The sequence below is a fragment of the Glycine max genome, chromosome 17 (genome assembly GCF_000004515.6).
Source record: "Glycine max cultivar Williams 82 chromosome 17, Glycine_max_v4.0, whole genome shotgun sequence".
Classification (NCBI taxonomy): Eukaryota; Viridiplantae; Streptophyta; class Magnoliopsida; order Fabales; family Fabaceae; genus Glycine; species Glycine max.
The window spans coordinates 1,467,472-1,493,983 of NC_038253.2; the positions used below are offsets into that span (position 1 = coordinate 1,467,472).

Genomic DNA, 26,512 nt, shown 5'->3' on the forward strand with positions numbered 1-26,512 from the left:
ATCAAACTTTTTTTATTATTTTTTTCATATTTAATTTAAAAGTATATGAGAAGGGATTGAGAGAAATCAGTTTGGGTTGGGTGGTATACATGATGAGAATATTGAGATGTCTGTAGTGTTTGTCTTCGGGCATATCCAATCCAGGTGGATTTGCTTCGTAAGTAACCGAGAATATATAAAAAAAATAAAACAAAAATATCAAATGACTCCAGGAGAATTTGAATTTTTGCAATCTAGATTTCATTGTTTGGATGTTTATCGTGAAGAATTTAAAATTTTGAAATTTTAAAACAGAATTTTAAACAACTTGAAATCGAGAATTTCAATTTCTTTCTAGTGAGAAATAGCGTCTTGAAATGAAATATCGTTCAGGCCTGCGAACATAGAGGAACACGTATAACTAGCACATTAATTATATTTTTTTTCATTCATTTTTTTTTCACCCTCGTAATTTTAACTTTTTTTTATCCAAACACAAAATTTTAAAAGAATTTCAATGGAAGTATTTAAAATTCTTAAAATTTAAAATCCAACCCACACAATTAGTTCTTTATACAAAATATTCGAAGATACCCTATTCCTCGACAGTGGTGACAAGGGAAATTGTATGTTTACTGTTGGATAATAAGTGTGCTATATCCATTATCGGAATTCTTCTTACATTAATTGATCTGGTTATTTCAATTTTTTTTTTTGTTGAACTATCTTCTAATTTTAATATTATATGGTACTTCTTTTTTATTGGAAATATTGTAAGGTACATAAATGACGATGCGTCTGCCTCCTTGATATTGTATGCACTATGGCACTATGCCGGGAACCCAGATATAACAATGATTATATCGTGCAATCTATTATGAAAATCATCACCCAATAAGGCGTTACTATAGTATTCGCATGGGTTTCATTTTGTAGTAAAATATATATTTTTACATTACATAATGGGTTTGATCTGATATTTATTGAAATGAAAATGTGGTGATGCTATTGATGAAGCGACTTACGGTCCCTGAATAGCTTGAGATGATGAATGAGGGCTTTGAAGTTGGTGTGAGATGATCCACCTTCTTGAACAGCACGTGCAGCCATGATCGAATAGTGATTGGTACGACGTCTGATTGCGAGAGCTTCATCACCACCGTCCATCAACCTCCGGACAGCCTTCTCTATGGAATTTCTTGGCACTAAGTGTTTCCTCTCCCCAAAGCCAAGGATGCTCCATTCCTTGGCCCCCACCTCCACCCCAATCCCACTCACCTCAGTTATCAGCTTCTCGTTGTAGAACTGTTCGTCATGCACCGGCCACGTGATCATTGGAACTCCAGCGCTAACTGCCTCCACCGTCGAGTTCCACCCGCAGTGCGTCAGGAACGCCCCAATTGCCGGGTGCCCCAGTATAACCACCTGCGGTGCCCACCCCTTTATAATCATCCCCTTCTCTGCATTTCTCTCTTCAAACCCCTTCGGTAGCCATTTCTCCTCCTTTTTCCCTTTCTTCTCTGGAACCACCCATATGAAGTCATGCCCTGATGCTTCCATCCCGCTTGCAATCTCGTATAGTTGTTTATCCTGGAAATGACACATGCTCCCAAAGCATATGTACACCACCGATTTCACTCTCTTCCCGTTGAGCCATCTCATGCACTCGTCCGCTCCCACCACACTCTTCTGTCCCCTCTCCGCTTTCTCTTCAAGGCTTCTTTTGCACATAAGAGACGCTGGCCCAATATGCCACGCCTTGTGACCCGTGGTTTGCTCATAGTGCTCGATGTACTCTTCTCCTCCGAGTTCCGCAAAGTCGTTGACGATTAAGCCGTAGCTTTTGAGCTCTGTTTCCAGCAGTGGCTTCATGAACTCGGTCAATATCTTCGGTGGTGTTGCGTTTAACGTGATAGGATGCGGAAGATTCGGAATGAAAGAGGAATATTCCTCAGAGTTAGTATTGTTAGACTGTAACTTGTCAATGGCGCAGACGGCAAAGAGAGAGAAACCGTTGAAGGCCAGTCTGGGGATGTTAAGCTTGTTGGCCACGTCATCCACCCATGGGAACAGAAAGTCAGCGATGATGCAATCGGGTAGGTGGTGCTCCACGAATTGCTCGATGGGGCAGCGGAGGAGGGCGGTGGCTTGGTGGACCTTGGCAGCGTTTACTAGGTCGGAGACTGCGGAGAGGTTTTCAATGCCCTCCGGGAGGCCCACTTCATTGGAAGGGAAGGGAACGGTGTGAAGGTGGAGGCGGCGGTGGGGAGGGATGGATTTGTGAAGGATTTGGGCGTTGGAGGGAGTGGTGATGATGGTAACTTCGTGGCCGCTTGAGGCGAAGAGTGTGGATATGTCGCAGAGAGGGATCATATGGCCAGGTGCAGGGTAGGGAATGAAGTGAAGTTTCAGTGGCCGTTCTCCGAGGTAAGTAGCACCCATATTGTACGTGGTAAGCAAGAAAGACCTCAAATTACTCTATTTTGACACCGATATCAGCCCTTGTCCTTGTCACGTTCAAGCACTGTTATTTATAGACAACTTCAATTATTATAATCTCAACTCAATGTTGCATTTTCCTTTTTTATTCTCTTTAAAACCAGATAGTAAAAATGTCTGAATGTACAAGGAAAGGGAAGCCTAATTTTTTTAAACCAATAAATTGTCAACTTCATTTCTTATACAATTTTAAAAGAGACATTAATATTTAATACACCTACTTATGCGTGCTGTTCTTTATTGAATTGTGGTTTAGGTCTCACATATGGGCGGAACTTTTACTAAAAGGTATAATTTTTATTTTTTTATTTATTTGGGGTGAATTGTAAATTGCATTAAGATTTATCCCATTTTCAACAATAATTTAAAATTAATCCTTAAATGATTTTTTCTTAAAAAAAAAAATTAACCCTTTTGATAAAAGTCCCCATATTGGCGGCTGGACTATGGAATGACGTGGAATGTTCTAATGAGATGGTATGGGGAAAACTAAATGCTCAAGTGCTTCGAAGCAAAAAATAAATATTAAGTGAATATATGCAATTGGGTATGAGAAACTGGCCAACGCCCATTAACTACAGGAGTCTAGCAGCAGAAATCTTATAAAAATTTATTCGCATGATTAATTTCCCTAAAATCTATTATGAAAATCATCACCCAATAAAGCATCATTATATTTGTGTGTGTGTCTTTGGGGAATATGCCTTGGTTATTGTCGGCTGTAGCATGAGTTTGTGGATGGATATTTGCAAGTTTTGTCTGTAGGCCTGTTGTCCTCTCTTGTAGATGGTTTCTCCCCTCTTTCACCAATGCTCCTTTTGGGTTATGATTTTCTTTGGTTATATTGTCTGCGACGCTAACAACCTGGTCAAAAGGGTTCACCTATGACGGTTACATTGGGGCCTCAGTCACTCTATCTAGATTATTTGATATACTTATTCCTTACATTGGGTTCACCTATAATTATATTTATTTGTAATTTTAATACTTAATATTTTTAACTTATTTTTACAAGAAAACATTTAGTTCTTTTATAAAAATTACTTTTAAACTTTTGAAATTTATATATAAATTACTGTAAAATATAAAAAAGTTTCATAAGGTTAATATGGAATTACACATAGAAAGATCAAATTAGTAGTATTTCAGTATATATTTCAGCCTTTTTTAAACTACTCATTGTAAATTGGTTTTTTGAATATATTAACCCATATGGGAACTACCTCCTTTGTAGCCTCACTAAATAAGTAGGAAATATTCGAAGATACCCTATTCCTCGACAGTGGTGACAAGGAAAATTGTATGTTTACTGTTGGATATAAGTGTGATATATACATTGTGGGAATTCTTCTTACATTTTTCTGGTAATTTCATTGTTTTGTGGAAATATTTTAAGGTACATAGATCGTGACACCTCTGCGACAAATATACGAGTTATGTTGTTGGCTATATCCTACAACTTTCGGCCTTTGAATAGAAAAATTTAATTAGAATATTTACATAAATTGTTTCTCAGACCAATATAAGGTAAGGAACTTGTTATCCTTCAATAAATCCAACTTGCGGACCTGGATGAGATAATCTTTTTCTTTTTTGACTTGGACATGAATGATAGTTATTTTTTTTAAGGAGACATGAATGATAGTTACAATAAAATTTTCTTTTCATAATTCTTATGGGACAATTTTTGAATTCTTGAATAAGTTAACAAGAGTTTCACGATTTCATGTTAACAATCAAAATGTTAACAATCAAAAATTTTTGAATTCTTATGGGACATGAATGATGGTTGTATTCTTGCTTTACTTATGAATAAAAAGTCATAACCTTTCGTTCTTTAAAAACAATGTGTGCTATTTTCTTAGGTTTGGAAGTTTTTTTTTTCAAGTTCATATATATAAAAAATGAAACAAAATAAAAAAAAGATATAAATATAAATATAGTGTCTAATATAATATAATCATTTTATATTTAAAAATAAAGAATTTAATTTTCATTTAATGTTAGTATAAATATTATTTTTAATTTACATTGTTAATCAGTTAGAAATATATATATACTACGTTATATGTTTTACATAAACACTTGGAACTATATATGTTTCTTACATTTTTAGCCAATCAGCAAATTGTAATACCACCAAATTCAGTCTTTTTTTATCAACCCAAAGGCAGTCTTGGACTCCCACATCTCAATGTATATATGTCACGGTTCAGGCTTGGGTTTTATTTCGTAGTAAATAACCACGGTGAATATAAATGAAAAATGGTACTAGGAGATGAATAATTAATTCACATTGAAAAGAAACTTTGTACGGAAATTTGCTTCCCATAAAAATAGCAACCGAAAAATAGAAAAAGAACTGAAAATTGTAACATTTTTCCATGTGGTTCATCTAATCCAACATTAGTTATTTTGACCAGGTTGCGGCCTCATAAACCTGAATGGAAATCTGATGTCATCTTAAATCACATATAAAAAAGAAAATCAATTCCAATATGATTTTTTATCTTTATGAATTAAAACCTTCAAAAACAGAATGTTCACATCTCAATAAAACAAAACAAGGTATGCTTGCCAAAACAAAAGCAAAATAGAGGCAAAGATGACTTTGTTATAGACCTTTTTCAGCTTTTACAGTTTTAGTTTTCTAAACCTTCACTCATTCAAACTAAATGATGTGTTTTATCTAAAGAGTTCTAATAGCAGATAATTCTATTTATAGAGTTTTATCCATCACAAAACTCAACAACTCAACAATGGTGAACATGGGTATATTTAAGATATTAAAAAAAGATCATGAATTGTTGCTAAACATGGTTAGAATGTGGACAAAAAATGGACTATGTACAAAAACCAGAAAAGAAAAACAAAATGTGCAAAAAGAAAAGAAAATTCCAACACCACTCCCTGATAATCATCATCTTCTCTGTGTTCCTCTCGGTAGCCCTTTTCTTCTCTGGAACCACCCATATGAACTCCTGACCCGATGCTTCCATCCCGTCGAGTTCAACAAAGTTGTTAACAACGGTGGTTTCATGAACTTGTTGAAGGTCAACCTTGGAATGTTAAGCTTGTTGGCCACGTCATGCACCCATGGCGGAGTCGCCGTTGATGAAAAGGATAGGAGAGAGAATGAAGGAAGAAAGGGGGAAAGAAAGTAATGGGCGTCGATGATTGGTCACAACGGGTCTCCATCTCTGGCAGCGGTTCTATTTCTTCTCTAGCAACAAGGGCTTTCATGATGAACTTGTGTCCAAGCAGTGACAGTTTTTTTTTTATTGATAGTGTGACCATTTTGTTTGAAACCAGGTCCCCAGTAGTGTCAATTTTTATTGAGCCCATAGTCATGGCAGTAGCAATTAATGGGTTGTGTTTATGGTCTAATGGCAGTGAAGATTCAGACATTAGTGGTGGACTGGTGGCGAGAGTACTTGAGCTATGATTGGGTTCTTCTTATTTGAAAACTTAGAAAATAAAAAACCACCCCATAGGGTCCGTAATTTTTAGTTGTAGGTTTCTAAAATTTTAAAAAGACTTAAATATTTTGAATCCATGATAAATTAATAAATTTTTATTTGTGTTCTTAATATTTTTTTTTTTGCCTTAATTGTGCTAATATATTTATTTTTTCATTTCAGTATGTTGATTTTGTATTAGTCTTTTCGAAAATTATTTAATTGAGACTAATAACAAATGTTACTTTGATTGTGACACCACAAAACATTCTAATGTTGAAATAAGAATCTAATATAAAAATAAGTTAAGCCAAAATCTTAGTTGAGGTAGGAGTCCTTGGATATAAAAATATTTTGGTCACAAAAGTTGTTAGGTTGATTAGATGTCAGGTGAGAAGCCATATGGCTAGATATATGTTGAGTATTTGATTGCTTGAGTTTGTTTATCACTTGAAATCCGAGATAGCAAAATTGATATTCTCATGTTTAGGGGTTCTTAAGGTGATTTTTGATGGTCAAAATCGCCTATGTAAAATGGGGATAATTTGACAATATTTGATGGTGTATTTAGCACATGGTGTTGGTTAGAGTGAAACCCGAAGGAATGTGGAGCAGGGCAGATTGGAGTGGAGCAGGGCAATTTTAAGGCCGTTGTATTTGCTGCATTCTATTATTCTCTTGTGAATGAATTACAAAACCAAAAAACACCCCTTTCTCTAACATATCCATCCTCTCACGCAATGCGAGGCCACGATTGGATCAATTCCTGCTTTCCCGACGAGTTAATCGTTGAAATCTTCTCCCGCCTCCACTCCAAGTCCACCCGCGACGCTTGCTCCCTCGTTTGCCGCCGCTGGTTCCGCCTCGAGCGCCGAACCCGAACAACCCTCCGAATCGGCGCCACCCACCTCTTCCTCCACCGTCTCCCCTCCCGTTTCTCCAATATCAGAAATCTCTACATCGACGAACGCCTTTCCATTCCCCTCCACCTCGTCCGTCCGATCAATCTCCTCCCATTCTTACATCTCAATTTGAATTTGAATTTGAATTTCATTTTCATTTTCATTTTTTTCCAGGGGAAAAGACGCCCGAACGACGAAGAGGGCGATCTCGATTCTCTCTGTTTATCAGATGCTGGTCTATCTGCTCTTGGCGAAGGCTTCCCCAAGCTCCACAAATTGGGCTTAATCTGGTGTTCCAACGTCTCTAGCGATGGTTTGACATCCCTAGCTCGGAAATGCACTTCTCTCAAAGCCTTGGACTTACAAGTAAGCTTAATTAATCACCACTGATATTTAGTTATGCATTGTTTGCCTTAGCATTCCTGAGATTTATCTTGTAGGGTTGTTATGTTGGGGATCAAGGTCTGGCTGCTGTTGGACAGTGTTGCAAGCAGCTTGAAGACTTGAATCTGCGATTCTGCGAAGGATTGACTGATACTGGTCTGGTTGAATTAGCCTTAGGTGTGGGGAAGTCGTTGAAATCTCTTGGTGTGGCAGCTTGTGCCAAGATAACTGATATCTCAATGGAGGCTGTAGGGTCACATTGCAGGTCCCTTGAGACCTTGTCGTTGGACTCTGAGTGCATCCACAATAAAGGGCTGCTTGCTGTGGCACAAGGATGTCCAACTTTGAAGGTTCTAAAGCTGCAATGTATTAATGTTACAGATGATGCTTTGCAAGCTGTAGGCGCTAACTGTCTGTCTCTGGAGTTACTGGCACTATACAGTTTTCAGAGATTTACTGATAAGTGAGTTGCTCTCCTTCAAATTCATTTTTAGACTCATTGAACTTAGTCCTAATTGAAAATCCTTGTCTAAACTGCAATATGATTGTTGCACACACGGGAGCATAAACTATTGTCATATGTGTCTGATCATATATTATGCACACCCTTTATAATTCTTTCAAGATTTTTTTGCTTTATTCAGTAATTCTTTTATAATAATGTCTTATATCCAGGGGGTTGCGTGGCATTGGGAATGGATGTAAGAAGTTAAAGAATTTGACTTTGATTGATTGCTATTTCATAAGTGATAAGGGTTTGGAAGCAATTGCTAATGGTTGCAAGGAACTTACACATCTTGAAGTCAATGGATGTCACAACATTGGAACTTTGGGGCTAGAATACATTGGGAGATCTTGCCAGTATGTTTTTCTTTAAGCTAAATTACATGCGGAAATGTTATGAATAGTGTATGCATCTAACTTAGTGGATGCCTAGTAATTTATCAGGTTGAAAGTTTCCCTAGAATCATATTAATGCATTTGGTCTCTCTTTAAATGGTCACTCAATAAAGCATCACAGCAAGTAGAAGTTTTGTTTTGTAAGGTGAATGTGCCAAGACAATTGTTTGGCCATAGCATGTGTTTCTTGATGCTCCACCAAGGTCTGTTTCTGCTTGTTCTGGTTGATGAAGGATTGTTTTAACACGCATGTAACTTTTCAGTAAATTTAGTGGAATAATGATATTACACATTTAGGCTTCCTAGTGTAAAAACATAAAAGCACAAAATGTAATTTAAACTAAAAAGTGAAAAACACAGTATATACACTTGCAATCAAGCATTCCTAATATAAACAAAAAATGAACCTCTCGTTACCTCACTAATATAAAAGAGAGTGAACTGCTTCTAATGACTTTGATGTGGGTTTTGTTGGGGCTTCTATCAGGGTCACATTAATGCACAGCGGTAAATTCTTCAAATGACACGCTTTTGAAATTGGTGTAAACGAGTAATATGCAAAATTGTTTTAAACAGCTTGCTAAAATTAAAAATTTGTCTTGAACTGTAGGATTTTGTGCATTTAACTATTAATCTTGCATGCACTTCAATCAATTCATCATCTCATCATTCATTTTTTCTTTGTCGATCACCGATTTCCGGTTTTGAAGAAATTGCTAAATCTGGCAGATGAATTCATGCTGTGAACCTTTCACCTACATGGGAATGTTAGCTCCTGATATTCGGGTTATCCTTGATGGCACTAGTTGCAAAAATGATGAATTATTTCCATTGGTCTTCCAATATGGTGCTAATCCCAGCTTTTTATTACGTACAGGTATCTCACTGAGTTAGCATTGCTTTACTGCCATAGAATAGGTGATGTTAGCCTTCTTGAGGTGGGAAAGGGGTGCAAATTCTTGCAAGTTCTTCACTTGGTAGATTGCTCAAGCATCGGAGATGATGCCATGTGTAGTATAGCTAATGGCTGCAGGAATCTAAAGAAGCTTCATATTCGTCGTTGTTACAAGGTAACAAATCTTCAGGATTTTGTAGTTTTTATGAAACTGGCATGAATGTCACCATTTTTTTGGGTTCCAACTCCCAAGACAGATTATAATCAATTAATTGTACAAGCTAATTAATGTACTGTTTCCTTTTTTTAAAAATAAATTTTAAGACAACATACTATCCTTGACTGTTTTGCATCTTAGCTAACTGTTTTTCATTATTTACTCATTTTTAACTCTATGTCCATCATAACGACTATGATATTGTTGCATTATATACTTTCTTTTTCCCTCCTAAGAAAATTGGAAGGGTAGTAATTGAAAATGAATGTCAATGATAGATCCCTGTTATAGACTGGTATATAAGTGATGTAACCTACTTTATATGGTTGATTAATTAACATTTTTAGGATAGAGTCTTTTATGCTTATTGCTTGCTCTCCTTTTGTTGTTACTAGATTGGGAACAAGGGACTCATTGCTGTTGGCAAGCATTGTAAGTCACTAACAGATCTTAGCATTCGATTCTGCGATAGGTAAAATCTTATTCATTTCTTTTATACTCTTCTGCGAAGAATATATTATATATTATATATATAGAGAGAGAGAGAGTTTTAGTTCTTTAATTTCATTTCTTATTCACTGATTTTATACTCTCCTATGAAGAATATGTGTGTGTGTGTGAGAGAGAGAGAGAGACTTTTAGTTCTTTTTTATCTTCTGTAATTTTTTTTTTCTGTTGATGAGAAATTTCTGAACTCTGGATTATTCAGAACATACTAAATATTGTTAATTGTTCAGAATGTCTGTTTTAATGTTTGTTATCAAATTGCTAGGGTGGGAGACGGGGCTCTTACTGCAATAGCTGAGGGCTGTTCCCTTCATTATCTGAATGTTAGTGGTTGTCACCAAATTGGAGATGCTGGAGTGATAGCCATCGCAAGGGGTTGTCCTCAACTCTGTTACTTAGACGTGAGTGTACTGCAGGTACGTACCTTTCTATGTCTCTCATTTTGTATACCAAAAGCACATTAGTTTTTTAGTTTTCCATGTTTTTTCTCTTTTAATTGTATGGCATGGTTTCCTGATTTTGTCATTGTTGTTTCACTTAATATCGTACATCACATATATTCACATGGTTAGAGACTGCATATATATTCCCCATATATCTTGCCATCAACCTTTTGCTTGTGGCATATATATTAGTATGGATGTTACCTGTCAAGGGTTTAAATTGCGGTCGTAGTTTTGTTGCAATCCTTGATGTTGTGGACAAATGCAACCACAATTGCGGTTGTGATGAGTCAAAGTCTTGACATTGTGGCTGAAATTGCAGTCACAAACCTTTTTTTAAACCATGTCTGCTGTAAACAGTTTTCTGAAATACATTACGTAATCATGTAATATCTATATGGAAGAGCTTAGTATTTCATATTTTCTTTATACATACGAAAATTAGTTGTGGAGAATCTCTAAATTAGTCAACCTTCTAATAACTATAACCTTGCGAAACTTTATTTGCTTTTCATTCTACTTTCCCTGTCTTGTTTGATTACATTTCTCATTATAATTTCAGAATCTGGGTGATATGGCAATGGCTGAGTTGGGAGAACACTGCACATTGCTTAAAGAAATTGTGCTTTCACACTGCCGTCAAATTACTGATGTTGGACTGACACATCTTGTGAAAAGTTGCACATTGTTGGAGTCTTGTCAAATGGTTTATTGCTCAGGTATAACTTCAGCTGGGGTGGCCACCGTTGTTTCTAGCTGTCCCAACATGAAGAAAGTCCTGGTTGAGAAGTGGAAGGTTAGCCAACGGACAAAGCGACGAGCTGGCTCTGTAATTGCCTGCTTGTGTGTGGACCTTTAGACCATATACATTTATATATATATGACCTTGAGCCTTTTTCTGTTTGATTTGTGAATATACAAAAAGCTGCCGGCAACTCTCAATCTAATCTTATGGGTATGAAAGATGAGGCAAAGTAGGGTGCCTGGCTTTATAGGAGTTGTAACATGAGTATCAAGAGTGCAGAAAGCAATGGTTTAGATAAATAAATGTTGTTTATAATAGCATGGTCTATAGGTAGATATAAAAAAAGTATTAGGACCCTCATATTGATTTAACACGTTAGGGAGAAATCTTATTAAGCAAAACTACTTTGTTTATATCTTATTGCTCCAAGTAAAAAGCCACAATTGTTCGAGAGATCTTGTTCTTTGCTTGGAACTTGGATTCTTTGTTGAAGTAGGGATTTGTGCATGGTTTCTGTAATGTCTTCCCTTTCTGTTGCTCCTGTCACCCCTCCAATTCCTGCCCCCTTACCCCATCCAGACACTGCAGTTTATCAGATGACTTACATGAGCAAGTCAGTTTTCTTTCTGGTATAACGAGAAGGTCACTGCAACCTGAGCCACACTGTTACTCGAATATAGTTTATCTTATCATATAGAGATTGTTGCAAATTGTTCTATGCAGGTCATAAATATTTGGTGAAAAAAACAATTTGTGATGTTTATTTATTTCCTTCTGTTCTTTATAATTCATTTATCCGTGTAACCCATCTCGCTTAGTGAGATAAGACTTTTGTTGTTCTTTATAATTTATTTATTTCTGTAATCGGCACCACCCTGCGTTCGGGGTCTCTGTTCTTTTATCTCTTCTGTTTCATTCAGTTGAATGTGGGAAACTGGGAATGCAGTTCGTTATCTTATTACAGAGGCAGCTGCTCTACTATATCATGGAAAATAAATAAATAAATCATAGGTGACTTTTTCTTCAAAGATTAAAATGACTGATTTTTTGACAATTTAAAGATTTTTTTAAAGATTAAAATGACTAATAATTGATTCAATGTTTTTATAACATATGAATATGCTTTATACAAAAACTTATGAAGATATAAAACTCCATGTTAATATCTATGATCATTTCATTAATTTCAGTAATTACGACTAATAAATAAACTTCAATGCTTAATTTTTTTAATATATTTGTAATTATACATAGGGTATCGAACATAAAATAACATCTTAAATTGAGTAGATTTAGAGAAGTTTAATGCACAATAAATAAACATACTTTACATTTAAAGATATATCATAACATTGTTAATTAATTTAGATATTTTATTTTATTAATCTAAAATAAATAGTATTTTAGAAAATAAATTTTATAACTATTAACATTAATACAATTTCAAAATTTGTATTTACAGCATATTTTTAAAATTAACAACGGTAACTTTATTTTATAAAATATACAATTTATTTATATATAAATTCACTTAATAAATATAACTTAATTAACAATATACTTTAAATTTATGAGAAAAATATTGAATTTAATTCTTGAAAAACACATACTTAGAAGGATGAAAAGTTTAAAATGTATGGTAACTTCGAATCGAATATTAATCTTATGGTTATATAAGCCCTAATTATAATAGTAAAAAAGACTTAAATTTTTTTTAGTTTTTATAATTTAATTTTTTATTTTATTTTTAGTCATTACAAATTATTTATTTTATTTTTCACATGTATAAGACTTTAGATAATATTTTCTTTTGTTATTCAAAACATTATTTAAAATACTTTAAAGACTAAAAATAAAATCAATATAATTTGTAAAAACTAAAATAAAACCAAAAAATAATCTTGCAAAAACGAAAAATTAAAAAAATACTAATTGTAATGAATAAAAATATGTTTAAAACTAAGAAAAATCATAACACAGCATCATAAAATAGAGAAATAGATTTCTATGAAAAAAGATAGAGAAATAGATAACAGCCCAATCACTGTGAATAAAAGATTTTTCGTAGTTAAATAAAACAGAGAATTGAATTGGGAAAAGATAATTTGAATCCATCATAGAGGAGCGGTGCGTTATGGAGGAATGATCGGAGTAGCAGCCATGCCCAGTGGATGTAGCATCAGAGCAATATGGATTCTCAACAACCTTGACGGCGTCGTTTTTTCCCGGTACCTTCTTCTCCTTCTCCTTCTCCTTCCTTTTTCCCTCAACAACTCAAACTTATTATTATTATTACTCATTAGGAGGTTTCCGGTGGTAGAGAAGCGTTGGCGAGCTGCTTGCAACTCAAACGCCCACAATGATACCCATCAAATCTTCTCTTCCTTACCCACTGACTCCGACCTCGCTGATGCTTTTCTCGACCGAAAGCATAGGTTTGTTTTGTTTACTTTACTTTCTCACATTTCTGCTTTCAATTTCATTTTTAATAGGCCAAAAGCGTTTACAGATCCCACGACCAAATCATTTCCACTCACTTTTTTTTGTTTTGATTTCAATATTTTTTTATTTCTCCTCGATGTTTGATTAATAATTATCTGATGAGTTAAGGAACCTTTGTCTTTTGAAAGTTTTTTCGTGGTGACTTTCCTGCTTCTGTTTAGGGAGGGATCTGCACGAGGATTTGGCATACGAAAGAGTAACTCAACTCTGGGATCGGATTCTTGGGTGGATGATCCCATTACTCGCCATATCATCGGTCTTTACATTAGCAGAGAAGGGGAGGAAAATAAGAATCTATTGTGGCCTTTAATCTTGCACACAAAGGGCCTTTACAGTATTCTTATTCTGCCATTGGTTGAGCCTATCCATTTAAATGCATATGCAAGGTTGTGTAAAAGACCTGATTGTGGAGCTGCTCTTGGTATGGATGACGGCCTGTCTTCCCTCTTACTGGATCTTCCATCAGTAACAGGGTATGCTAAGTTACTTGTAAATGCCACTAACATTTGGGAATCATACCTAACAAGAAAATTATCTCTTACTTGTAGGTTTAGATTGGTTAGCTGTTATTAGTATTATAATTTTGTTTTTAATTGGATTGCTCATTTATTTTTTGGGTAACTCGACGTGGAAGAGATTTTGAAAACATGTACGAGAATATTACCTCATTTTGCTACAGAATGCTATGTAGAATGAGGTTTTGTTCAGTTTGTATTGGCATTGGACTCCTTTCCCTTTAAGGTTGGGGTAGAGGGGGAGAATATAGCTTCAGTTTTCATTTATTTTGCATATACGCTTGCTGTATTGTTTGGGAATATAGAAAGCCCCTAACCATTAATCCTCCTTACATTGCACTTAAAGTACCTTCTATGTATTTTGTTTATTTATTTACGGAATTAATTGCATTTGCACTGCCATTGCTCCCAAGAGAGCTTGTTTGCAGTAGTGATGGTACTGGGGTCTTACTTTGTAGTATGTACTTTTAATCATATATCCCATGCTATTTCACAGGGCATTTATGATAGCGCATGCCATTGGTGACATAATTACTGGCGACACAGTAGAACCTGAAGTGATTGTAAGTGCAGCTCCCTCTGTTGGAGGGCTGTTTGATTCACTCACTGGTAGTATAGGCATCTCTTCCAGGGCAAAACCTGTGGCCCCACCTGTTGCTTCTTCCTCCCCTTCTAGTGCAGCTGTACCAGGATCAGTTACAGCAGATGCTCCAAAAATGGGGTCTAGGTTATTGGATAAAGATGCACTCAGAACATTTATCAGTAGTTCAATGCCCTTTGGTTGGTACCTTTTATTATGGTATTTTTCATCTCATATTTTTGCAGTGGATTTTCAAGTAAACTGTCAGTTACGCATTGCTTGTAAATTTATTTTATTAATGTATACTTTTGTACAGGCACACCCTTGGACCTTAATTATTCCAATATTATTACCATAAAGACCAACGGCTTTTCGGCAACAGATTTGCCTCCTGCGGACCAGAAGCAGCCAGCTTGGAAACCATATTTATACAAAGGAAAGCAGAGAATGTTGTTTACAATTCATGAGATTATTCATGCTGCTCTGTATGATAGAGATGAGATTCCGGATACTATATCAGTTTCTGGTCAAATAAATTGTCGAGCTGACTTGGAAGGGTTGCCAGATGTGTCATTTCACTTGGCTGGATTGAACACAGCAAACCTTGAAGTTTTATCGTATCATCCTTGTGCTCAAGTTTCAGATCAAGGTTTGGATAAGCAAGGAGTGATGTTTTCTCCGCCATTAGGTAATTTTGTGTTGATGCGTTATCAGGCAGCTTATGCCCTTGGACCCCCCATAAAGGGATTCTATCAGTTGTCAATGGTTTCTGAGGATAAAGGTGCATTTCTATTCAAGTTGCATTTAATGGAAGGATATAAGGCTCCTTTGACAATGGAATTCTGTACTGTGACTATGCCCTTTCCTAGGAGGAGGATTGTATCTTTGGATGGGACTCCTTCTGTGGGAACAGTTTCAACTTCAGAGCACTCTGTTGAATGGAAAATTGTGACAAGTGGCCGAGGGCTTACTGGAAAAAGTATTGAAGTGACTTTCCCTGGAACAGTTAAGTTTGCACCTTGGCAAACCCAAAGGTTGTCTTCCTCTAGGTCATCCTTTGGAATCACTGCTGACGAGGATAGTGATAATGAGGCAGAAAATGCTAGTAACATGGTTAATGAAGAACATTTGATGGGGAAAATGAACAAGGGTCTTCCTCCAGTCGATTTAGAGGAGCCATTTTGCTGGCAGGCATACAATTATGCTAAAGTATGTGCCTTTCTGTTCTTATTTTTTATCTTTTAGTAAGACATCTACTTTATCTCTTAATATTTTATAAATTTGTATTTTTTTTATTGACTGAAGTTTGCTTTGTTTTTTCTGTTGGTTTTTTATCAGTTGATGCTTTTGGTTATGTCATATAATCAGATTCTTACTGCTGAAATTTAGGGATTAGATGGTGAATAGAAAAAAAAAAGGAATATATTTCACTAATAGGACTTCGAATAACTCTGCTGCTGTGATAATGCAAAAATGTTGACCCAATATTCCTATTTCTACTAATATTGTAGGCCACTAAGGCCAGATACAAATAGTTGGACCTCTAACATAACTAGACTTCTTGCACACTAATAATGTTAACATTCTAACATATTTTGAACAATTTTTCCAATTTCCTAAATATTCTATCTGTTGAATTTGTTACAAGATTTATCCAGCCTTCAGTATTTGAAGTTTATAATTTCTCCTATGTGATCTGATCACCATAGGAATATTAGGCATTTAAGAATTTGGTTTCTTCTCTAATATCCCAAAGCAAATAGCTGTTGGCATATTGTATAATCTAGTGCTATCTTATGTAATAGTTTACTCGTTTATTATTTTTTATTTTTTTATCTGTTGAAGTATTTTTTTCTCTGTTAGCTTTTTATGCCAGTCTTGGCACTCCTTGATGTTTTGAATTTCATTCATAATCTTACCATGTTTACCAATTAATAATTATCAATTAGTTCATGCCCCCCGGTGTGTGTGGTTGGCTTCTTTTTAGCTGGTTATACTTTTATGTGCTTTAGATTGAATGTTGTTAACAGATTGAAAAATGTATCAATTTTATCACAAGTAGTAAAGATTAAAATGGAAGTCCAAGTGTCGAATCCACAGAAACTTTGGTTGTACTTAAGTAAGTGATGCAAATCCAATTATTAAACAATGAAATGAAAGAGAAGGAGACAGAGACAACAAATTGTAAATGTGAAATTTGAAGTTAAAAGGACAAAAGGAAAAGATAACAAGAAAATTAAACAATAGCTTAAATGCAAAAGATGAGTTCAGAATGTGATAATGTTGAGGCCTAGTATGGCTAACTACCCTTGATGCAAGATTCATGGTTTTCTCTGTTAAATGCTTTCTCAATCTCCACCCACATCTACTAATGTGCTCAACCCGGATTCCTCATGCTGAAGAGCCTAATTTATGTATTCTCTCTCCCAAATCCCTTTGCAAAGATGGGATAATAAACAACATTAAGTACAAAGATGTATGCAGAGGCACAACAAAGTAACTCTATCCCTAGAAATGCAATGTTGAGATGTTTTTTTTCAGTTCGTTAGACATTATCATTTTCCAATGAATAATCCCTAAAAACATATGCATGGATGGTCAAATCACACAATAACAATGAAAACCAAGAGAGAACAATAGAAATTGAAATTGCATTAATAGATAAGAAGAGTCTTTACATTACAAGGGGGCTTTGGCTGCTAGGCTCCAACTGAGGGGGTTTAGCCTCTCATAGTCATGAGAAACTTTACACTTCAAAGGTTAATAGAAGATAGTGATAGATGACTAGTAACAAGCCAAAAGGGGAATGACTAAGAGAGAGAGGGTTTCCCCTAAGGGATAGACCCAGTGTGTGGGTTGTGGGTCTTTTTCGCGCTTAGTGTGTGTTGTGCGTTGAGCGAGAGTGCGCGTTGGGTCTGTCTTGCTCCCTAAGTTGGCTTTTCAATTCTTTCAATTTTTCTTCAAGGTTTTTTCTTTCAGTTTTTGCATCAATTTTTCTTCTAAATCACTTGAAATCTTCTTCTTTTGAATTTTGCTAATAAAAAATAACAAAGATGTTAATTTCTTCATTATTTCATTAAAAACAATAATAAAGTAAGAAATTATACCCACTCATTAATCCAAATTGACTATCAAATTAGCGTATACTTAGTAGTTATCAAATGCACTGATCCTAGTTAATTACTATTTTGGTTGGTCAGTTAAGCTTTTCATGTAATAAATATGCACTTGAGCTGTGTTCTATCAAAACTTTTGAGAAAATAGACATTGTTTATGCTGCTTAAACTATCTTTGCATGGATTGAATATATACAAAATTAGTAAATTCGATGAATATGTATTCGATTAGATTACAATACTACATATCTTGAAAGTATGTTAAAGTCTTTAATTCCATAAAGATTAGATCTTCCTATATTAATATTTTCATTATTATAGGTATCGTTCAAGATTGTTGGGGCATCAGTATCTGGAGTTGCCGTTGATCCTAAATCTGTGAGTTTACCAATCTATTTTGGCCGACATTTCTTTTTAGATAAACAATTTAGATTCATATAATATTGATTCAGTATCTCAAATTTATGCTATTTTAGTACAATGGATTATAAACTTATGTTTCCATGTCTTTTGGTTGTTGCACAGCCATTTCTTGTAGTTTATTTATCGTACTTGTCCTCTTTACTCCACGGAATCTCTAATTTTTACTTCAAAGGATATATATCAAGAAGAGGACTGATCGACCATGCTGAATTCTCTATGCTTTGAAACTCTCTTCCTATTCCGTATGTTGTCTATCTGATAATTTGCATATTTTGTAGGTGAGCATCTATCCAGCTGTAAAAGCACCTATGGAGTTTTCAACTCAGGTATTTGTTTGTGTAGGATCAGTGATTCATACTTCAAGCGAACCCTACTGAATAAGACAAATTTCCTAAAATTTTCTGCTCCTTTCAGTTTCAGTGTCAATGATATCTTTTCATGTCTTTTATTATTTCTGGTCATAACCAGGTTACTTCTGGGGACTACATTCTGTGGAATACTCTTGGTAAGTGCCCACATGTTGCCACAATAAAAAGGTGAAGTATGAATGGCCACCGAGGGATATCTAAATGTGACGGGAACACCATCAGATATCTGATGGCAAGAAAACTCTGGAATGATGTTTTTTATTCGTTGCCAAGTATTGTGGAGACACATGATTGAATCTTGCTCCCTAGTGGCTAATTTAGAAAATAAGAAATGTTTTTGGTATTGTAATTAGTGACGGGATTCGTTGCCAAACATTTGCACATTTCATTTGTTGTAAAGTTTACCATAGAAGCATAGCATTTTTGTTAAGTGTTTTTTTTTATTCCTTAGCTATGATTTGGGAGCACAAAATAGGAAATACGTTTTTATTATTCCAATTGAGGCATTCATGGTTAGTATCGGAAATAAAATTGTATTGCTTAATAGTTTTTTCGCCCACGTTATGAAATTCACGTTATGATTTTGAGGGACTAACGTTTCGGTAGGGTTTGAATTTGAATTATAGGTAGGTATCTTCTATTAGTAGATTTTTTTTATTTGTATTAAAATTTATTGCCTGTCTATTAAGAACAAATCATTGTTGAATAATAATAAAGAAAAAAATTTCGGTTGATAAAATCTTTTAATTCAATTTTTAATGTAATTACATAAATTTCTTATAAATTTTAGTTATTAAATTAATTATTAAAGGTTTAAAATATAATAAAATTATTTTTTAAAAAGTGTTATCAAAATAATTTTATAAAGTTTTAAGAAATTTATCATGTTTGTTTTCATGGAAGTTTAAATAATGATAACCGTTTTATTATTAAAAATTTAATGAAAATTATCATGATAATTTTATATAATATAATGATATACTGTATTTAAAATTTTAGAAAAGCATTATTAAATAATTACTTTTTTATTGTTGAAAAAGTAATTATTTTATAAAAATTAAATATAATAGTGTTTGTTTAAATGTTTTTTCTGAAAAATAAATTTCAATGTATAAAAGAATATTTTATTTTGAATGTTTTTTATAAACAACTTTAAAAAATGTTTTTATTTCTGTACCCAAAAAAAAGGCTTTTATTGTAAAAATTAATTATTATTTTAGCTTTTTATAATCTACTCAAAATGAATTTTTGAAATAACTTTCAAAACTTTTTAAAATTTTATTTTAAAACAAAACTTCTAAAGGAAAAATAATATATTATCTAAAAAAGTTAAAATAAACCGACTCAATGTGCTATGTCCTGCATCCAACACGTGTTGCACATAAATATCTCATGAATTAAGAAAAATAATTAATTTAATTTATAATAACAAATTTATCCTCAATTTATATATTTTTTTAAATTAACATTGTAATTAATAGAATCTTGGATATATAATTACATTAAATACTTAAAAAATATTATTATTTACAATAATTTTATTCATCTGGAACAAAATTATCTAGGATAGAAAGTACATTAAAAAATAAACACTACTTTTACTTTGAGTCTTATAAATAAAAATAAATAATATTTTGAATTCTAATCTTATAAATAAGAATGCAGGTACCTTCGTCCCCAGGGATGGACCGATGTATGCTGAATTTTTATTTCTTTAAAGTATATATATATATATATATATATATATATATTATTTTTATTTAGGTTTTTTATTATGTAAATAATATAAGTTTAATTATTTTTTTTTTATAAAAAAGGCTTAATTATGTAAATAATACCATTTAAATACTACATAAAAAGAATTCATTAAAGTCTTATTTATTTATTCTACTTTTTAACAAAATATTACATTCTTCTATAGTATTTATTGTAGATATAATTGTATTTTTCTTATTTTAGATTAAATATTTGAGTATTATATAATTTTATTTCTAACACTTAATATGTTGTTATTATTTTAAAAGTTATAAATAATTTGAGAATTAAAGATTATTTATTATCCTTTCTCAACAACTGAAACTTAATCACTAACACCATATAAGAAATTGATAAGTTAATTTTTAAGAAATATTCTATCTTCTAATTATCACTTATTTATATTCTATTTTTTCATCTTTGTCTTTATTCTTCTTATTCATGTTTGAGAGGTTCCACCATGCTTTTACTAGTTGTCAAGTGCAAGAGTGTGTTATCAAATATCTACCATAAAGTTGTAACCTTTTTCATGATACAATATTTTTCTTCTTCCATTTTTCAACCATGACAAAATAAAATCTTCTATTCAACTATATGAAAGTAAATTATTCTTCAATGTTGGTGGCTACTATTTTTGTAAAAGAAAATTTTGTGAACAACATAATTTATTATAATTTAGTAGATTTGTTGAACATAATAAGATTTTTTGTTTAAAAAAATGCCTAACAATAATATCAATTTTGACTAAAATTCATCAGGGTTCTTGGTGATATATGAAATTAGTGATTGTCATTTATAATTTTGAGTCTTTTAAAAAATATTTAATTTATTTCCATAAATATATTTTTTTACTATATGTTCTTAGATGAATTTTAAAATCACATCATTATGAATCCATAGTATAAATTTTAATGCTAGTTAATATATTTTTAAGATGAATTATAATTTTCATATTTGGCACCCTAGTTGTTAAATCTTGGGTTTACCCGTATTTGTTCTTATACAAGATCATTTCAACCCATTCATATCCGTTAAGAAAAATAATTAATTTAATTAATTATATTAAATTTGTCTAGCTACTCTTTCAATACCATCCATTATTTCTCTATAATTAATTATTGCTCAACCTAATTAATTAATGTGACTTCTTTTATTATCCAGTCCTAATAAAAGAAAGTGTAATTAAATAAGGGTATTATAAAAGACAAATAATTAATTTACCAAAGAATTTAAAGAATGCCTTATAAAAAAAGGACAAACAATAAAATAAAAATGATCTTATATACTCCCTATGTCACTCTCTTTGTAAATGTAAGACTTTCTTTTATTTGTTTCTTTTTATAATACTCTTTTTACATTGTCTCTTGCATTAATTATTTTTTACTCAAATATTTTTTATTAGTTTATAATAAATGCTATATATTTAAAAGATAAATACATTATCTATTTTATAATGATTGAATAAGAAGATTAACACATATTAACTAATTAAGTGTGAAAATAATTAAGTGAAAGAGATTGATTACGAGTGTCAATAAACTTAAGAATAATTTTAGTAAAATAATATAAATTATTAATAAATTTATTGTTCCTAATTATATAAATAAACTTTCTTGAAGGAAGTTAAAAAAAAATCTTATATTTATATTTAGGAAGAGAGAATATAGGAACCAAAACAAAATTTGGGTTTAATTATCAATTTAATCCTTGTTGATTTTTAAATTTATTCTTTGTAGTTCTTAATATTATTTAGTAGTTAAAGTTTATATTTTAATTCTTAAAATGTTTTTGTTATTAAAAAATTTTAACTAAAAGATTTAAAAAAATTTAACCAGAGGAGCCTTTTGGTATTTAAGATCTAAACTTAAAAAATTAAAAAAATCACTTATTAAATTTTAGAGACTAAAAAATTTATATCAAAAAATAAAATATAAGTTTAAAACTATGTAGTATTTATTTATCTAAAACTAAGTTGAAGCTAGGTCGAAAAGACGAAAACAAGGCTGAAAAACTAGGGCTGACGTGATATGAAGCCTATTTATTTTGGTGTTATGTGGATCTGAAAATCAAGAAGCCGAACGAAGGAACACAAATTTATATTAGATCTGAAAGAAAAGAGAAGAGTTTTAGGTTTGTGGGAGAAGAAGAAGATGAAGAAGATGAGGCGCAGTTGTCCTCTTCACTTGAAATCAAATTCAAGACCGCTTTGCCTTCCTTTTCAGTACATTCCATTTCGAATGGAAACAGTGCTTTGCTATTTTCATTTTTAAAATAGACATTGGGCTTCTTCTTGTTCCTCTTTTTTCCTTCCAATTCCGATTTGGTCCTAATGCCTATTTTAAAATGAAAACAATGATACACTGCTTTTGTTTGAAACTATTGTTAAGGAAGATAACGCCGACGAGTTCTTCAATTTGATTTTAGCTGACGAGGACTTTTTTATTCATCCACAGTCTCTGAATCTGTACGACTAAACAAGGTTTTCTCCATTGACTCCTAATTTTATGAGCTACTCATTGAATTTGTGTCTGTGTGTTTTAGCGATGCACATTTCAAACATAATTACAGTCTCAATTGATTTTCTCTGCTCTGATGGACTTTAGCCCAAGGGAGCTTTTTAATTGTCCCTCTTTTCTATCTACCTTCCCCTATATACCCAAAACTTAAGAACTGCACGCTTTTTGTCTTTTCTTTTCTGCTTGCTCCTCTTTCTTCTTTAACACTTTTTAGTGTGAAACAAACATGCTAGTTTAAGGAAATACTATTTGTTGAAAATATGCATGTGCTCAACCACTATCTTGTAATCATGGAGCAAACAGAAAAAAAAAAGTTGTAACGTTCGAGATAATTTCTGGGGAGTGAACACTTCCTATCATGATTCGCTTATACCTTTGCAGATCAACGGTATTGAAATTTCCAGCTCTCATAATGTGTTTTGTAACCACCAGTGAGATTAATTATCTTTCTATTGTATCATAAATCACTTTTTAAAAAATTTACCCACACAAAAATTAATTCTAATTATAATCGATTTATTGAATAATCTAATTTTCTCACACTTAAAATGTAATAAGGAACGTTACAAAAAAAAATGTAATAAGGAAGGATATTTTATGTACTACAACAAAAGCCTAATGGAGTTTTTTTATACAACATGAAAAGAATTCTGTGTCAAAAGAAGGGTATAAGTGTAATATGACAACAACAAAAGCTTTATGGAGTTTTCTGTAAATTGATCTGTCTTGTGCGGTCATAATTTAAAAGATAGTTTTGATTTGATTACAATTGTTTTGTTCTTCTCTAAGGACCTGTTTGTTTATTGTTTTCGAAACTTTATTTTGTTTTTAAACAAACAAAAAAACTCGTTTCATAACCGTGTCCTGTGAAGCTTCTAAAATATATACTTTTCAGTTTTATAAATTAAAAAACATGACTGAGTTGTTCTTGTTCTGCTTTTTACCTCTTTGTTCCCAAAGCAAAGAAAAACACGGAGAACAAAGGATGGACATCCTGTATTATTGGACAATAACATAACATGAGACATAGTCATCTTGGCTTCTCTCCTCCGCGCCCTCTCTCTCACTGGAACCTGACATCTATTACCTGCTTGTTGCCACCTTCGTTCAATCGTTCTGCTCAACACTATTCTTCTTGGCATGTGTTGGCAGTGTTCGATTTGCAGGGTTTATGAATTTGGTGGCGGGATGGCGTATTATAACATGTGGACGGTAAATGAAATAAATGTACTATGCCATGTAGTAATATAGTATATTAGAATTCATCTATTACAAATTTCTCTCTTTAAGTGTGTTGCTAACTGATGATAAAAATTGACATTTATTTTATTGTAATTGATCACTCAGCTACGAATGCAGAATACGTGGAGAACATGTGAGAAATTTCAGACATCTGTGGAATTTCAAAGTTGGCCGGATTTCGTTTTTTGAACTGGTTAATATTTGTTGTCTTTTGGAGCAGAGAAAAATAAAGCTGTGAAAAAAGGTTAAACATTATCGGGGTAAGTAGTTCAAGTTGACTTGAGTTTAATCTTAATATGCAACCCAATTCAATTATGTTTGATTGGGTTGAATTGGATAGTCGCAATTAAAAAAATACTACGGAAATTTTTAAAAAAATAATTGTCTTGTTGAGTGAAATCAAAATTAACTGCTGATCATAAAATTTTATTTTTTATTTTTATTATATATATTATTTTAGTTGGATAGGACCGAATTCATTATGTTTGAAGCTTATGAACCTTGTTACCAAACCAATTATAATTGGTACACTTGATAAAATTCACCGTATCTAATGCCTAACCCAACTTGTTAAAATGTAGTTGGGTTAAGTTGGACGATCCGCAGGTCGAGCGCTCAGTCTACTTTCACTCTTATTGTTAATGGTTGCATGATTAGTTTTATTATTTATTTGGTGCATTGGGCCCTTTCTTCAAAACAATGTTTGAAGAAACTTGAGAAATCTAGAAAGTAGAGAGGTTCATTGACAAGAATTCTGATATTATTTTCAGAATGAACATAACAAAAAAGAAGATTACATAATAGGATATGTAGAGACAAATTGCTTGCTCAGCTAGTTGATCAGGCTCTTACCCAACAATGGGAGAGCAACTACCAACTATTAGAGTTATATATGGAAACCAATAACAGAAACTAATAGTAAACTAACAGTCACATAGAGTCAGTAGTATATCTACCATTCATCCCTCAAACTCAGGGTGGCAATGAAAATATGGGTGCTTCTAAGGTGAAGAATCAATGAAGTGGTCATGGTGAAGTAGAAAAATATCGTAAAACTGATTAAAATATTAAATTGTTTGTTATTATATTTTATTTGGAAAAATTGAAGTTACTATTACACCCTTTTAAAAAGAACGAAAATGACATCTGTGCCCTGTGAATAGAGTTGCAGGTTTAAGGGCTGATTAAAAATAATAAAAAAACTCAATCTTTGTTGTCGTTGTGTTCTTTTGTTTGCGCCAGGAAGAACTGGGTCGTGCGGCGATTCCGTAGTTGAGGGTGTGATTGTCGGTGGAAGTTACTTTTTTGGGCAGATCCGTTGGCTGAGGAAGGTACAGAGCAATCGTAGAGGAGGTGGCGGCGCAACTGACGGAGTAGTAGTTGGGTGGCGGGCGCGGATCTGCGGCGGAGGAGGTGACGGTGCAACTGATGGAGTCGTGGTTGGGTGGCCCGCGTGCGGATCTGAAGGAAGGAAGTGGTGGCGCCATAAGGAGGAAAATGGGTTGCCGAATTCTTAAACATTCAAGGAGGGACAACACAGTCTTTCAAGCTTGAGGCAAAAACGTCATTTCATATTTCTTATTAATTTAATAAATAAACAAAGAAATACGTCACCATCAAATGACAGTCCAATCTTTTTTACCGTTCACATTTAAATACTATATATCCAACGGCTGATAACAAACTTCCTCATCCATGGACCACTTTCAACAAACTTCAGCAAAGTTTTCCACCTGTTCACCACTTGGTTGGTGGTTCACCCTAGATTTCCACAAGAATATATTGCGGTTGTGATGAGTCCAAAAGCCTGAACATTACCACGCCTTGAGTTTGTCTCAAATTTGTTGAAATCTTAGCTTAGAGGTTTGCTGAGAAATTTCATGTCATTTGTTGTGGCATTTTAATTTGATAAACCTTGTGCCTAAATCTGATAAATTCCATGTCGTGTCATTTGGAAAATATATGGTGAACAACTTTATATTTATATTCGTTCATTTCTTTCTACAATGCTCTCACAAAGTCACAGCTAGATTTGATTTGTGCTTCTCTTGAGAAATCATTGCAAATTATTCTTGTCAGAGATATCGTATGGTAAAACTTTCTGGGATGCTTCAACTGATACCATATAACCAAAACAAGTGAAACACCATTGATGTATTAAGAAAGTAGCTTTCATATTTGTGACTTGGCCGAACCCTTTAGGATTGTCTGCAAGTTAATTTTTATATATTTCTTGTGTATTGCAGAAATTTTCACTAAGATTTTTTCATCAAACAAATGAGATGATTGATGTCTATAATACCTCCTCTTTACCTTTGGTTTCTTAAAAGATGATATTCCGACTGAATTTATAGTCATTTCAGTTGTCTGTCTCCTCACAAGGGCTGCTATTTTTTTGTGGATAATGCAATTGAATCTGGAATGTAACTTCTGCTCTGTGATGTATTTCCTTGGAGATAGTCCTGTTTCTCCCTTCTTGAAAGTGTCGGTGGATGAAAGCATGCATGACAAAAGTACTCGTGGAAAAACTGTTGTATCTTTTGAGAAAATTTCATGCATCCATGTT

The 26,512-nt window shown here is 33.2% G+C and overlaps 3 protein-coding genes, 1 long non-coding RNA gene and 1 other non-coding gene across 7 annotated transcripts; 4 read left to right on the forward strand and 1 right to left on the reverse strand.

Moving 5' to 3' along the window:
* Positions 1–828: 828 nt before the first annotated feature.
* Positions 829–2,539, reverse strand: LOC100783791 (scopoletin glucosyltransferase). The gene has a single exon (XM_041011266.1). The coding sequence runs from the start codon at positions 2,419–2,421 to the stop codon at positions 985–987; it is 1,437 nt and encodes a 478-aa protein (XP_040867200.1). The 5' UTR covers positions 2,422–2,539; the 3' UTR covers positions 829–984.
* A 2,788-nt stretch (positions 2,540–5,327) lies between these two features.
* On the forward strand, positions 5,328–11,382 carry LOC100812999 (F-box/LRR-repeat protein 4). 2 transcript variants are annotated; one of them, XM_003550041.5, is made up of 8 exons: positions 5,340–6,928; positions 7,013–7,204; positions 7,279–7,685; positions 7,898–8,083; positions 9,000–9,192; positions 9,630–9,706; positions 10,007–10,157; positions 10,747–11,382. In XM_003550041.5, exons 1-8 carry the CDS (start codon positions 6,677–6,679, stop codon positions 11,041–11,043), a joined length of 1,755 nt encoding a protein of 584 aa, XP_003550089.1. In that variant the 5' UTR covers positions 5,340–6,676; the 3' UTR covers positions 11,044–11,382. The 2 variants fall into 2 exon arrangements, with proteins under 2 accessions (XP_006600324.1, XP_003550089.1); XM_006600261.4 differs by having other exon boundaries at positions 5,328–7,204.
* Positions 11,383–12,972: 1,590 nt separating this feature from the next.
* LOC100813540 (AP-5 complex subunit mu) lies at positions 12,973–18,863 on the forward strand. The gene is made up of 8 exons (XM_003550042.5): positions 12,973–13,157; positions 13,233–13,364; positions 13,593–13,904; positions 14,443–14,726; positions 14,843–15,735; positions 17,964–18,020; positions 18,344–18,391; positions 18,534–18,863. Exons 1-8 carry the CDS (start codon positions 13,072–13,074, stop codon positions 18,603–18,605), a joined length of 1,884 nt encoding a protein of 627 aa, XP_003550090.1. The 5' UTR covers positions 12,973–13,071; the 3' UTR covers positions 18,606–18,863.
* Positions 18,864–22,186: 3,323 nt separating this feature from the next.
* Positions 22,187–25,930, forward strand: LOC121173853 (uncharacterized). Of its 2 annotated transcripts, XR_005889390.1 has the most exons (4): positions 22,187–22,667; positions 23,665–23,916; positions 24,052–24,206; positions 25,189–25,930. It is a non-coding gene; the product is annotated as an uncharacterized lncRNA (long non-coding RNA). The 2 variants fall into 2 exon arrangements; XR_005889391.1 differs by having other exon boundaries at positions 23,665–25,930.
* On the forward strand, positions 22,438–22,546 carry MIR1514B (microRNA MIR1514b). Its single transcript, NR_048623.1, has one exon. It is a non-coding gene; the product is annotated as a microRNA MIR1514b (primary transcript).
* Positions 25,931–26,512: the final 582 nt, after the last annotated feature.

Excerpts from the sequence above, each read along its gene's own strand:
- LOC100783791 (XM_041011266.1), bottom strand. The coding sequence starts at position 2,421 with ATGGGTGCTACTTACCTCGGAGAACGGCCACTGAAACTTCACTTCATT.
- LOC100812999 (XM_006600261.4), top strand. The coding sequence starts at position 6,677 with ATGCGAGGCCACGATTGGATCAATTCCTGCTTTCCCGACGAGTTAATC. Across the intron at positions 7,686-7,897 it reads TTTCAGAGATTTACTGATAA|GGGGTTGCGTGGCATTGGGA; the intron begins GTGAGTTGCTCT and ends TCTTATATCCAG. Across the intron at positions 8,084-8,999 it reads TACATTGGGAGATCTTGCCA|GTATCTCACTGAGTTAGCAT; the intron begins GTATGTTTTTCT and ends TATTACGTACAG.
- LOC100813540 (XM_003550042.5), top strand. The coding sequence starts at position 13,072 with ATGATCGGAGTAGCAGCCATGCCCAGTGGATGTAGCATCAGAGCAATA. Across the intron at positions 13,905-14,442 it reads GATCTTCCATCAGTAACAGG|GGCATTTATGATAGCGCATG; the intron begins GTATGCTAAGTT and ends GCTATTTCACAG. Across the intron at positions 18,392-18,533 it reads CTATGGAGTTTTCAACTCAG|GTTACTTCTGGGGACTACAT; the intron begins GTATTTGTTTGT and ends GGTCATAACCAG.